The sequence below is a fragment of the Cupressus sempervirens genome, chromosome 2, assembly GCF_028749045.1.
Source record: "Cupressus sempervirens isolate cs-2001-9-10 chromosome 2, ASM2874904v1, whole genome shotgun sequence".
NCBI lineage: Eukaryota > Viridiplantae > Streptophyta > Pinopsida > Cupressales > Cupressaceae > Cupressus > Cupressus sempervirens.
In genome coordinates this window covers 754,606,654-754,619,857 of record NC_143119.1, presented here as the reverse complement: position 1 = coordinate 754,619,857, position 13,204 = coordinate 754,606,654, and the positions used below count along the sequence as shown (strand labels likewise).

General features: G+C 33.7%; 1 protein-coding gene across 4 annotated transcripts in view; it reads right to left on the bottom strand.

Annotated features, from left to right (window-relative positions):
- LOC149575617 (uncharacterized) overlaps positions 1-6,579 on the bottom strand; it is a 268,148-nt gene extending 261,569 nt beyond the window's left edge. For 2 of the 4 annotated variants that reach the window (XM_089815380.1, XM_089815381.1), the window contains exon 1: positions 6,112-6,516. In XM_089815380.1, the coding sequence (XP_089671506.1) occupies positions 6,112-6,315 (204 nt within the window). In that variant the 5' untranslated portion in view covers positions 6,316-6,516. Of the gene's footprint in view, positions 1-6,111 lie in introns of all 4 variants that reach the window. The other 2 variants (XM_089815382.1, XM_089815383.1) reach the window with 2 other exon arrangements.
- Between the last annotated feature and the right edge of the window lie 6,625 nt (positions 6,580-13,204).

Genomic DNA, 13,204 nt, shown 5'->3' with positions numbered 1-13,204 from the left:
CTCAACTGACTGGACACATGATGGCACTGGCTAGATTGTCTCCTACAAACCTCCTCTGACGCACTGTCTAAAGGAGTATCCTCAAAGTTACTGGTCTCTAGAGTATTACCATCCATATCCTGCGAATCAACTCCAAAGCTCATATCAACATACAGAGTATCAAAAACTGTAGCACTGTTGTCTAACTCCTCTGTACCACAAGAAACTGCCAAAGAAACTAAGTCTTCAAAATTGCCCACTGCATCCTCCCGGATGTCATCAATGCCAATATGATCCTGGGACTCATCTGTACACACTGTCAAATATGAAAGATCATCAACACATTCCAGCAAGAATGGTCGACTGGATATATGAACAAAGCCCAAAACTAGTGTATAAAAACTAATACCAACATCGGACAAGCTGCTAGGACAAGAAAAGACAACATCGTGCAATCTGCTAATCAAATCCATGATATCACCCAAACAATCACTGCTACCAAAAAGTGATAAAGATCTCCAGCCGACTGAATCCCAAACGCCAATATAACAATCTCGAATCCATATCCGTAAACTAGAATCAGCTGGTAACTCAAGCAAACTCCTCACCTGAGTAATATGACTAATACCAACTAACTCCACATACCTGTCTGACATTTTCCCTGTATCTTGAATGTGAATGGAAGATGAACTCACAACATTATCAACGACCACATATGATCCGCCTGCCGCAGAAAACTGAGTATCAGGAGTGCAAGATGAAACTAAGCTCAGCTCCATGCCATGCTCATTCCCATGTCTCTCCCAGTCCTGTAATGCCAATGGAGTATTCATCCAAGAAGCTCGAATGTCCTCAAGCTCGCGAGAAAGCCTGTCAACTTCCTCCTTCCTCCTCAAGGCATCTGAATAGTCTCTGACAAGTCTAAGAAGATGGTCACCATCTGATAGAAGATGTAAATAACTCAACTTCATCGTTCCCATTCCTTCCCTAATCGCCTGTAAGTCAACACAAGAGGACTTCGCTTGAATTCTCTTGTGTCTACCCTGTAACTGAATCATCCGGATGTGATCCTCTATCATATCTCGCATCCTGTCATGATGAGATAATGAAGTCACAATACTGTCTTCGCTCACCTTCAGCTGGCTGGACAAATCATGTGAAGTACTACCATCCTCATGTGACGAAGCATCTAACTGTACCTGGTACTCTCTCTCAGCAAAGTCATGAATGCTCAATGTCTGCTCATCTCTACCAGGTATCTCACCATCATGCACAACAACATCCTCATAATCATCATTTGAACCCACTATGCTGTAGTCACTACCTGTTGGAACCAAACCGTCCTGAGTACCTGAGACATCACCCTTTGGCAGCCTGTATACAACTGTCTCAACTTGAGTACCAAGTTGACAGTTACTATCCATCAGCGTAATATCCTTCACCACTTCTTCCTGTGGCTGAACTGAAACCTCTGACTGGTTGCAAACTTGTTTCTCGAACTCCTCATTAAGGTTCTTAGTAACATCTCTCACTGTATCAGTCAATGCTTTGCGAGAAGATTTGCCAAATCGAAATCCAGTCGACTTATCCACCTTAGCTGGGTCGGACAGCCTGTCATTTATACGGTGGTGCTTAACCAACAGTTCAGACATGTTATGCCTTATTTTCCTAAGTTCATCTTGAATGTCTAAATAGCCATCCTTTCCACAATTCCGACTCTGGATACTATGTCTATCAATTGTCCAAGATTGTGTCCTCAAAGACTTTGTACTGTACCTATCCATTCTGGATAAAGTAGAGCGTTGATCACTCATGTAAGTGGTTCTCACCCCACAGGATGGCAAGAAAACCGCTCTGATACCACTGTAATAACCCCAATAGGTTATAACTTCTTCAATCACAAAAACTCTTTATACTTCAGTTGTTTGACATTTCGTCAAACACTTTGCAAGGGTCATCTGACTGATATAACTTTTCAGATTGTTGCAGTGATTCTTGTTTGGATTTGCCTCAAAGAGAATGCTTACAAAAAGACTCCAAGTTGTCTAAACAATGACCTAATATGAATGTGCAACTAATTTTGGCAATATTCAATACATATATGTGACTTAAACTACTTGCAAAATGCAGCTACAACAATTAGTGATTATGACAAATACTTTGGATGCAACCTAGGATGGCATTAATGCACTTACAACCAAGTGGCATTAATATAAACACTTAGTATGCAAAATTATAGCATTATTTATGCCAAAAAGAGAACTTACAGCCAATTGATATTTTGTCAAACAATTGGAATGCAAACTAATAAGCTGATCATCAACTCTAGAGTTGCAATATAGATAGTCTAAAAATTACAACGCTCTTTCAATTGCAAAATCCTAGCCTTCCTTTGATACCAATAATGCCAATTGGCAAACAAAGACAAGTACAATGTAAAATAATGAAGTGCTGAAACTATATTTTGTACTCAGTTGAAAACCTACATTTCTCAGAAAATATGCCAAATGAGAAGTGAAGAACCTGATTGTGGATGGCTGTAATATTTTCCTTCAATGCTGTCCCTTTTGCTTTGCTTTTTTCTGATCTACTTTTACGACTTGCTTTTTCCGGATTTGCTTTTTCGTTTTTGCTTTTTCGAACTGCTTTTTCGGATTGCTTTTTTCGGAGCTGCTTTTTCGGCCTTTTTTTTCGAACTGCTTTTTCGGCCTGCTTTTTTCGAACTGCTTTTTCGGCCTGCTTTTTTCGAACTGCTTTTTCGGCCTGCTTTTTCGAACTGCATTTTCGGCCTGCTTTTTTCGAGCTGCTTTTTCGGCCTGCTTTTTGTACTCATATTTTTTCTCAATATAGCACAAATAGAAGACTGAAGTATCTTCCTCCCAGTTGCAATAATTCAAGTGATATTTCACACCCTCAAAATTGCGTACCAATTGAGAGTTTTCGTTCTCAATGGCCTCAAATATTTTTTCTCAATGTAGCACAAATAGAAGACTGAAGTATCTTCCTCCCAACTGCAATAATTCAAGTGATATTTCACACCCTCAAAATTGCGTACCAATTGAGAGTTTTCGTTCTCAATGGCCAGTTGTGACTATTGCAGAAACCCTAGGCTCCACAATGCACATCAACAAACATCAACATCAACAACAACAAATCTGGATGATTAGAATGAAGCCCGGGGTGCCTATTTATTTATTTTCCTCCACTTTCTCCAAAAGCTTCTAGAACATTATTTTATTTTATCTATTAAGTGACTTTATAAAATATTTTATAATTCAAGTCACTTTATTAAATTAATTAAATATAAAGTTACCTTTTAATATTTATTTATTTGATAACTTTATAAATAATTAACTTAATACCACTTATTTATTTAATTAAAATAATTAATTAGTCATCCTCATAAAATATTCATTATTTTGGACAACCTAATTAATTAAATTAATTAAATCAAATTGCCTCCAAAATGGGGACATGACATATATGTATCAATTCTTATCAAGTATATTATATATTAAAAAACAGTGAGAATATTTATATAATATTCACAGATTTATACTTGTGTACTTCACTTCTATTGAAGCTACACTTTAACATTCTCATGTGTGAGTGTTTACTCAATTTATGCCTTCAATGCTTTAGTTGATTTATCCTCTTGTTATTGGTTTGATTGCTTGTTGGAACTTTTGGCATCTATGTCCTTGGTGTAGACCAACTGGTATAGATATTTATTATCCACATTCTTGATATAGATCAAGTGTATGGTTTTGTATTCATGTCCTCGGTGTTGACCAAATGGACAAGTTGTGGTTTATCACATCCTTGGTCTAGACCAAGTAGACGAAATCTTTATTTGTGTCCTTGGTGTAGACCGAGTGGACAAGTTTAGTGCTATCGTCTACATAGGACTAGGAGCATTGAGAAGGTATGAGGAGGAGATCCTCACATGTGCCTCGGTCCACAAGTGGTTGTATCAAATACATATAGGAGTTCTCAAAAAGTGATAATGTAATCAAATGAATTAGGTATAAACATTAAGCAAGATAAATTGGAAATCATTGAATCCCCAGAGGTCATGAGTGACCTATGCATGAGGTAGATGTTACTTGGCGATGGAAACCATTGGATACCCCGATGTCAAATATTGGCCCGTCCCTAAGGTAGATGGTAATTGTAGATATTGTTGAATCCCTAGATGTCATGAGAGACCCATGCATGAAGTAAATGGTACTTGAGCCCCAAATGTCAATTATTGACCCATGCAAGCATGGATACCCCTAAGCTTAGTACTCTAGTGTCTAGTTCAAGTAGCTATGACTACTAACCTAGTGCACTGTGATTGTGATTGCCTTGTTTGGATACTGCATAATGGACTTATGTCCACATGTTGAGTGTTCTCCATGTGTTATTGATATTTGCATTTACATGCATTAATTGGTTTGAGTGTATACTTGCATTCCCTTGCATGCCTAATTCCTTGTTTGGGTTGTGTGACAACAGCCGCGAGCACGATGGGGTAGGTCTAAGGGTTGCACATGGTCGTGTGGCGTGAGTAGGCATTGTTGGGGATTGGCGTACAGGTGATGGATATCGAGAGATTCAGTGTGATGAGGATCACTCCTTTTCTTGCTCTCTCTTTAATTGTTTTATATGCTCTTGTTATGCTTTCAGTCTTGTACTTCATTTATTAGTTGCATAGCTATGCAATCAAGTGTAACTGACCTGAATCATGTTTATCCAGTAATCCCTAGTCTGGAGCTAGCACTTATTAGGTCATACATTAGTGTCAGCACTTAGAATTATGTAAGATTCATCTTTCTAGGCAGAAATGCACATCCATTTGCTGCCCCTACGCATTTGTTCTTGTTCCTATGCATATGTTCAAATCTCCCACATGTTCTTTTATCACATGCATTCATAATGATACCCGCTCTCTTTCTGCACATCCATGACCGAGAGCAATTTTTTGGGGTTTGTGCAAGCATGATTATTATATTTGATCTCCTTACATTCTCAAGAGTATGTTCAAGCGTTTACTTTCCATTTTAGATTGTGAATTAGCTTAGTTCATCTAATATTTCAGCTGGGTTTTAAAATGAGCTATATTTTGGATATTGTTAAGGATTGACTTGCCTCCTCGACTAGCAACTGTAGACAATGGTTCGGCCTTATCCCGTGAAATTCAAGGACTTCATTCAATTTCTCGAGTAGTGACTTGAACATGAGTAGTTTGTTCTTGTTGGTCTTGGGGTTGTTATGGAACCCTTGAAAGTGCTTGAAGTCTTCCTCTTGTGATCAATCGCTTGGCAATTGTTGTATGTTTCCTTATTGCTTATGCAATGTTGTTGTGGTTATGCATTTATCTCACTAATGATATTCTTATTGTCAAAAAGAAGATATTTAGTGCATATTTAACCCTTCATTTTGGGGGTTGCTTGGCGGGGCATTGCATTTGGTATCAAAGCCCATGTCCATACGTTGGGATCTCTTGGTATGCATTGTCTGCATAGTTGATGTGTTGCGCGTGACTGCATGTGTGTTGTGTCATGAGTAGTGATAGAAGCTTGTTGCTTGCATGCCTAGGTGTGGCATTCTTGAATATTCTGGAAGAACCAACCCAAGTAGCATGTGTTGGAGGAAGAGTACCTCCTAGATAGTAGCAATCAGATATTGATGCGGATCAATATCATCCTTTTGTCTATATAAATCAGACTCTATCAGAAATTCAAGAAAGTTGTAGTCATTTGTAGTTATATACTCATTTATTATTTATGTTGCTTGTTCAATTGTTAAAAATATTGCAAACCGGTAGATATAGTTCATTGTTGGTAAAAGATGGCAATGACATTGAATGGCCTACAACTTGGTCTATTTCACAAAACATCCTTTTGGGGCAATTGGTATTGGTGTGACATATTTCAAAGTTGGTACACAAAAGTTCATCACCTGCTTATATGCTCTTTCATCATTCTCAACATGTCTCTAAAAGAAAATTCGCATCAAATCCACCAGTATATATAGTGTTGGTGAGAATGCTTCCTAATATCACCATGTATGCAAACATTGACCAACTAGCTAGGCTCGCTATTGACACCATCAAATCGATCGCTTGAATATTTAGGTGAAAAATACCTTGGCTTTAGCCTCCGCGGGAGGAGAAGGTGGTTTTCTTTGGCGCGGTGTCAAAATTCCTTGACTACGGAATTCCTCCTGCTCATTCTGCACGGCTTTCATTTTCATGCTCCACATCTTCCCTCCTACCAACACAGCAATACTACCCGCCACGAGCAACACACCCACCCTTTTACTACCCTGCGACTTACTCATTGCCGCCATTATTCACAAGCTCAGTAAGTTCTCGCTCTATTCATTCGTTCTTGCAAGCCAAATAGAAATTATGCAGGCGGTGCTGTTCGAGCCCGAGACATTTTGCTCCACCTTGAATCATCTATATGGTCACCGCTTACACTTTGGCAATGCAAGGGGATATGCGTGAGCAACAGAGCATCTGCAGTTTATTTCTGTTCCTACCAATTACGAATTGAGGAATTAGCGGCCTTTTTATTTTAGGAATTCAGTTTTTGCTCGAGAATATATTCCTCTTTTGCCTCTTCCGTAATTCCTTTATGTTGAGGCTTTTCTTAATTAATAGGAATTCAAATAGCATGTTAAAAAGGATTTTGTGTTTTTTTTTTGGTTATATGAAAGGTATTTTGCCGTTTAGGTCATCCCATCTCTTAAATGGTGAATTATCTTTTTAAAAATGTATAGTGTCAAAATATATTATGTTCTCTTCAAAAATTATGAGTATAATTATTAGTTCTTGCCCATAGGTGCTATTAGTCTTGTTAATTTCACTAATGGTATAAATGTAATTTTTCCATTTCTTAAAGCTATTTTAATATTTATTTTCAGTAAGCATTTTTCAAACATTTATTAATACTATTCATCTCACGTTTTATTGGTCGTACTTAAGTTAGGCAAGGAGAAAATTGTTTTTTTTCCAAACCAAAATCGGGTGAAAATTGTCACAATAAATTGCATTGAACATATCCAGTGCATACCTATCCCACTTTGAATTCTCCATTAATGTTAGTTGTTCAGATTTAATTAAATGTTCATAAATGTTCATGTTTATCTTTATCTTCCACCGACGCCCTGAGCCTTTATCTCGACCTTTTACATTTCCAAAGATCTCTATTTTTGTGGTCAATTGATCTTCTACATTTCTATTCGTTTATTTCTCTGCACTCAGACAAAGCAAGGAAATTTGTCTTTTGGTGGTTGAAAATCTTCGTAGGATTCGGTTGGGATTTGGGATTACATGCTTGTCCACACTCATCTGTCACAGCAGTATACAGAAATCTGATAAACGGTCGTGTTGGATTTTCTATTTCTGTGGGCAGTGGTGAGATTTCCTACCATGAGCTTCTCTAAAAATGACTTCTTCCATTGAGCAATTTTTAGAATTTTTTAACCATTTCTAGTGTTGTTTGTCTAGAACACCTAAAATTTAACGAGCAAGATTCGTGGATACTTCTGCTCTCCTTAATTTTCAACTTTCAGACGGCTCAGATCAGTTCTAATCTATGTGTTCAATATTTATTTTTCCATATTTTCTTTGTGCAGTGAATGTTTATCTAGAAATATTTTGTGTTTGGTTGGATTCAATATCGTCTATTTAGTTGGATTTGATATTTTTTGTTTGGTTCGATCTATCCAGCCTTAAATTGCTTGAGTGGGACTAGGAATGGTGTAGCTAATTGAGGAATTTAGATTTGAGCAAATTCCTCCCAATTTTTTCTAATTTAATAAACTTTCAATGATTTTGCGAAAATGATGAGATATTAGCAATTATCCAGTTTGTTTATTTTGGGGTTTGAGATATTGGATTCTGTATTTTGGAATGTAAAGTCGAAACCCTGTGCTCAAAAGGATAGTAAAGGATTAAAATAAGAGAGTTTTGCTGAAGGGAGCTCCCTGGATTAATGGAATCTTGTGTTAAACATAATTGCATATGGTATTTTTTGGGGATTATATTGTTTTGTTTCAGTAATTCTCATAAAATTCTTTTGACTTATCGCCAGGGCAATGAATGCCCATAAAATAGTAGGGGGGTCTATTAATTCACCAATAGGAACTGCACCTACCTATGCTCCTATCTTTGCTTGTGAGCTTTTATCAAACTGATGTGTTGTAAAATTAGTCTTCTGCGCCTTCAATTTTTTCGCATGAAACACAAATCAAATTTCCCTCTTCTCAGAGCTATAACAAAGCTGTCGCTTGCTAAGTAATTGTTTGATAAATAAAATTCTTTGTATAGAGTGACTACATTGATTTAAGTAGGAATGAAAAGAGAAGGCTTTTCTTTCATGTTTTAAAAATAAATTTTAAATATAATTTATTTATACAGTATTATAATTATAATTTAAAGTAGCCTTAACTATAATTTATTTCAATGATTAAATTGTGTAATTTTTAATTATAATTTTTTTGTTAGTGCCATAAGAATTAATTTATTTATTTTAATTTGACTTCAGATTGTATTCTTGATTAATATGAATAGAAAGTATTTAGATTTATATAATATATACTACTAAATTTGATTAAAAAAAGTATAATGAAATAATATTAATAAAATATAGATCGATATTTACTAATCAAAGACTTTTTTTTTTTGCAGTTCATCATATTAGTTTAAATTTTTAAAATTTAACTGTTAATATTTTTTAAAAATATTTAGAATCATATGTTAACATTATAAAATGTGAAAAAAATAAATTTCTCACAAAACATTTTGAGAGCTGAATAGGACTATCTATTGAAAAGATATATAAGCTCCATTCACTCTAAAAATATTTTGCTATCAGCGGTTCAGAATTTACCAATTTATTTTTTTCAGCTCTCTACAATAGTACATATACACAGGATCACATAGGTTCGGGTATTTCATATGTTTTGCTACATAAATTTCTTTGGTTTCTCATCTTGAAGTCCCCTTGCTGGTGACATTACTTTTTTTGTATTATGTTGTGTAATCTTTCCCTTCACAATTGCGCATTCTTGGTCCCCTGTAGATACTAGATACTACTTTTCACACTTACTATGTGATTCCTCCAGTCTTTATTGTTGAACGACAGTCATAAGCACGATGCATAGTAATTATTGTTGTTGTTAGTGCTATTCAACACCCTTTTTAATTAATGACTTTTCTAGCTTTTGTGTTTTTTTTTGGAAAGAAAGCAGAATTTTCGGTAATTTTGTTCCAAATTATGCCGAAAAGCCGGCCAAAACATTACAAAATGAAGAACCATAGAAATAGGCGTTGATATTGTTATGAACTTGGGCATGTGGAAGCCATGAAGGATTATGCACTAGCTTTTCATTCCAATTTTATATATATAGGGGAAGGAGAAATCTAAGTGGGATGGAGTTTTGATTATTTTTATTGATTAATTGTTATTGCAATAATAGGATTTGTATTATTATTATAAAATATAATATTTCGTAGGAGTATTATAGTAGGCTATTGACAAAGAAGGTATGTAGGTTCTATTCTTGTTTTTTCTATTATTGTAGACTTTTTCAGTTGTGGAAATGGTTTTGTGTTTTCTACTAGACTTAGTTGTCATTCTAGTTCTTTGAAAAGTACATATATATTAAAATATTAGAAAAATAATATTTGTTAATAGTAAATATAATTATATTAAAATTAATTTTTAATGTTATATTATCAAAAAATGCAAACTAATGTGAAAACATAACATTCAAATAATTATAATATTATATTATTTGTAGGTATGTAAAAACAGTCATATGTGGAATATATAATTATAAGTATTGTTTAAAATTAAAACAAATTTTTTTAATTGCTTGATTTTATAAATTAAAATAGTGGGTTCAATTTTTCCATTGCCTTTTTCAGTTCAAGGTCAATAAAAACATAGAAAATTAGTGATCCTTAAAACTTATCAACTAATCCCTCGAATAATATAATAAAGATCCTTAAAGTGAGATTAAGATTGGGAGATGCTTTTAGAAAATTGAAAATGTTGACTTTTTGTTTTCTACCTGTTAGTTTTACATTGATGTTTATTTTTGTAATTTTTAAAATGTTAATATTTTAATCAAATATGTTAATATGTTAATATTTTTGTAATATTGTAATATGTTAGTATTTGTAAAATTTAGCAACCTATCAACAAATGATATGAAGCATAAAATTCATGATTACTCCACAAGTTTCCTAAAACATGGGTTTTAAAATTCATTCATGCTCACCTCTCACTGAAAATCTTGACAAATAATTTTATATTGTGCAAGCGCAATTCTTAAAGAATATTTGTCTAATTACTTAACAAATCGGGAATCCAAAATTAAGAAATATTCTTTTAATTTCCTTGGGTTTTTATAAGTAGGGATGGAATTGTATAATATCTGAATGCTTGTATTGATGAATTATAATTATTAATTTTAAGATAATTTTTTATAGAAATTTATATTTTTCTATAAGTTATTTTATATATATATATATATATATGAATTTACCTGTCTTAATTTTTTATAGAAATTTATATTTTTCTATAAATTTATATTTGTGTGTGTGTGTGTGTGTGTGTGTGTGAATTTAGATATAACAATTTATTCAATAAATTGATCTATACTTATTTATAGGTCTTGTTAATTTAATCAATTCTTAATTATTTCTAAACATATATTTGTTGTAATTTTTTTCTTACCATTTTTACTTTACTAATTATTTGATGTTGTAATATTTTTTCGTGACATTTACTTGTGCTTTTTTTTCTCCTCTGAACAGCTTATCAGATGCTACTTCATTCTCTCTAAGCATTTTCGTGTAATCAACTAAGTAGGTAAATTGTCCCAGGCATTGTATCAGCAAAAACTTTTGCATTCAGGTAAGATTATTAAAGAAAAAGCTATTGTTATTTACTTCCTTCAGTTCTGTTTATACATTAATACTATTATAAGGTATATTTTTAGCATTACATTGCTTTTTGTTAGAGGTTTTCCTTTTTATAATTTTGCTCTTCCATTTCAAAAAAAAAAAAAGTAGCTTTCATGACCACTTCACTGTAGACTAATTTCCTTATAATTCTAATTAAAAAATTGAGGCCACTACGTGAAATTTTAATTCTAGAAAACAATGAGATGTCCTTCGACATTGACAATGCACTTAGGCAACAAGGATTGTCTAGAATTACACCATTTACATATAATGTTGGGGACTATTTATTTGATTCACTATAGCTTCTGCTTGACAATAAGTATACATCAACTGACCTTCGCAAAGGAGTTGTTCAACACTTTTTGACCAATCTAGAAAAACAGGAACCAGAAGCGGTTAATTCTTACAACCATGAATTGCATCCAGAAATACTTTACGAATTGCATAGAGTTGGGGACCGTGACACATATTTGTGAAGAATGCAAAAAACTACAAATCCTAAAATAATTAGCAATGAACTAGATCTTTGGTGAGATATATTTTGTATACGATGGTTGTCCAAATGGTTGAATATAGGAATATGTGTTTGGTCATCTACAACGGGGGAAAAATAATTGCATTTCAATGATTTCTTAACAACTAAGTTCTCTTCCATGATGTCAGTCCACTTTGTGGCCATTTTGAACTACTGATACAATCAATCACACCAAATTCACAAAACCACAACAACTATGTTTCTCTCAATTTAAGAAATCAATCAGAAATACTACACAAAACCAAATAACAAGAAATGTAAATATGAGAACTACGACAACAATAGATGAAAGTTATCAACAAATAAACAACAAAGAAAAGGAGCTTATAAAACAGAAGACTTATCTTCGAAGATTAAAAAACAACAACCAAAATAACAATCAACAAAAGGACGTTGCAAAACAAAAGACTTCCCTCCAAAAGTTAAAAAAGTCTATTTGAAACAATAGTGTAGAACAAGTCTCTAAAAAAAGGAAGAGAATGTTATCCCCAATTGATGTATTCCAGAACACAATTAACGACACACCAACACACATGTGCATCATTTGTGAAACATTACAGTTCAAGAAACACATTAAAAAATTCCACTTTCAACAAAAGGAGACTTATTGCAATTTAGTCAAATCAAATTCCAACACATTATCAAATTCTATTTGCCACAAATGTAATGATGCATTAAAGAAATACAAGATTCCTCAATATGCTACACTGCATAACATTCTAATGAACAAGCCAATGCAATATGTGCAAATGCTAACACAATTAGAAGAGCGTCTTGTTTCATTGCCGATTGCATTTGCACAAATTTGGAAATTGGGGCACAAAAGATCTCGAGTTGGCTTAACTGGTTCAATAATCAATGTACCTATAGATACTAATGTTACACAGAAAGCTTTGCCTCTACCAACTACTAGTACAACAACAATTCTTGTGTCCTTGAAAAGGAAACTAGAATACGAAAATGCATTTCAAAAGGGAATGGTATGACAAAACATTATTATGCAAGCCCTTCAACAACTAATAAGAAGAACACTTTACCGAATAGAACATGTCAAACTTAATAGAGATTGGAAACAAGCTCTACAAACAGATAATGAGACTATTGAAAAGAATGAGCTAAATGACACTGAAACTAAGCGTGAAAGTGACACTGAGACTGAACCTTGTGAAACTTTGGTACATGGATTCACAGAATCTATTAACATACATAAAATGCAAGACAAATTACTAAAAATTGCACCTGCACAAAACCAATGTCCCATTGGAATATTCAAAGACAAATATGCAGAAGAAATGAATTCTCCAACACTATTTTTTGGTGATCCGCGTGACAATGACATTGACCAAAAACTATCATACCAAAAAATTACAAAGTGGGAATTGTTGCACTCACAAAGACATTTTTCATATCACATAACAAATCTTTTCTTCAAAATAATAAAAATACTCATACATCAAGTTATGTCCACAATATGGATAAGAATTCGCAAATGACAACTTAAAGGAAGAAAGTTATTAGCAAAAGATGTTAAACACAAACCAAACTTAGAAAAAATACTAAAATTAGATATAGGCTATGTCGACTTCAAAAGAATTTGTATATCTCCAGACTATGCACATCAACTAAAAAAATATGTCTTGCTATGATACGACAACTAAGACCTCCAATATTTTTCTTCACATTTACTAGTGCTAAACAAAACTAGAAGGCTCTAATGAACA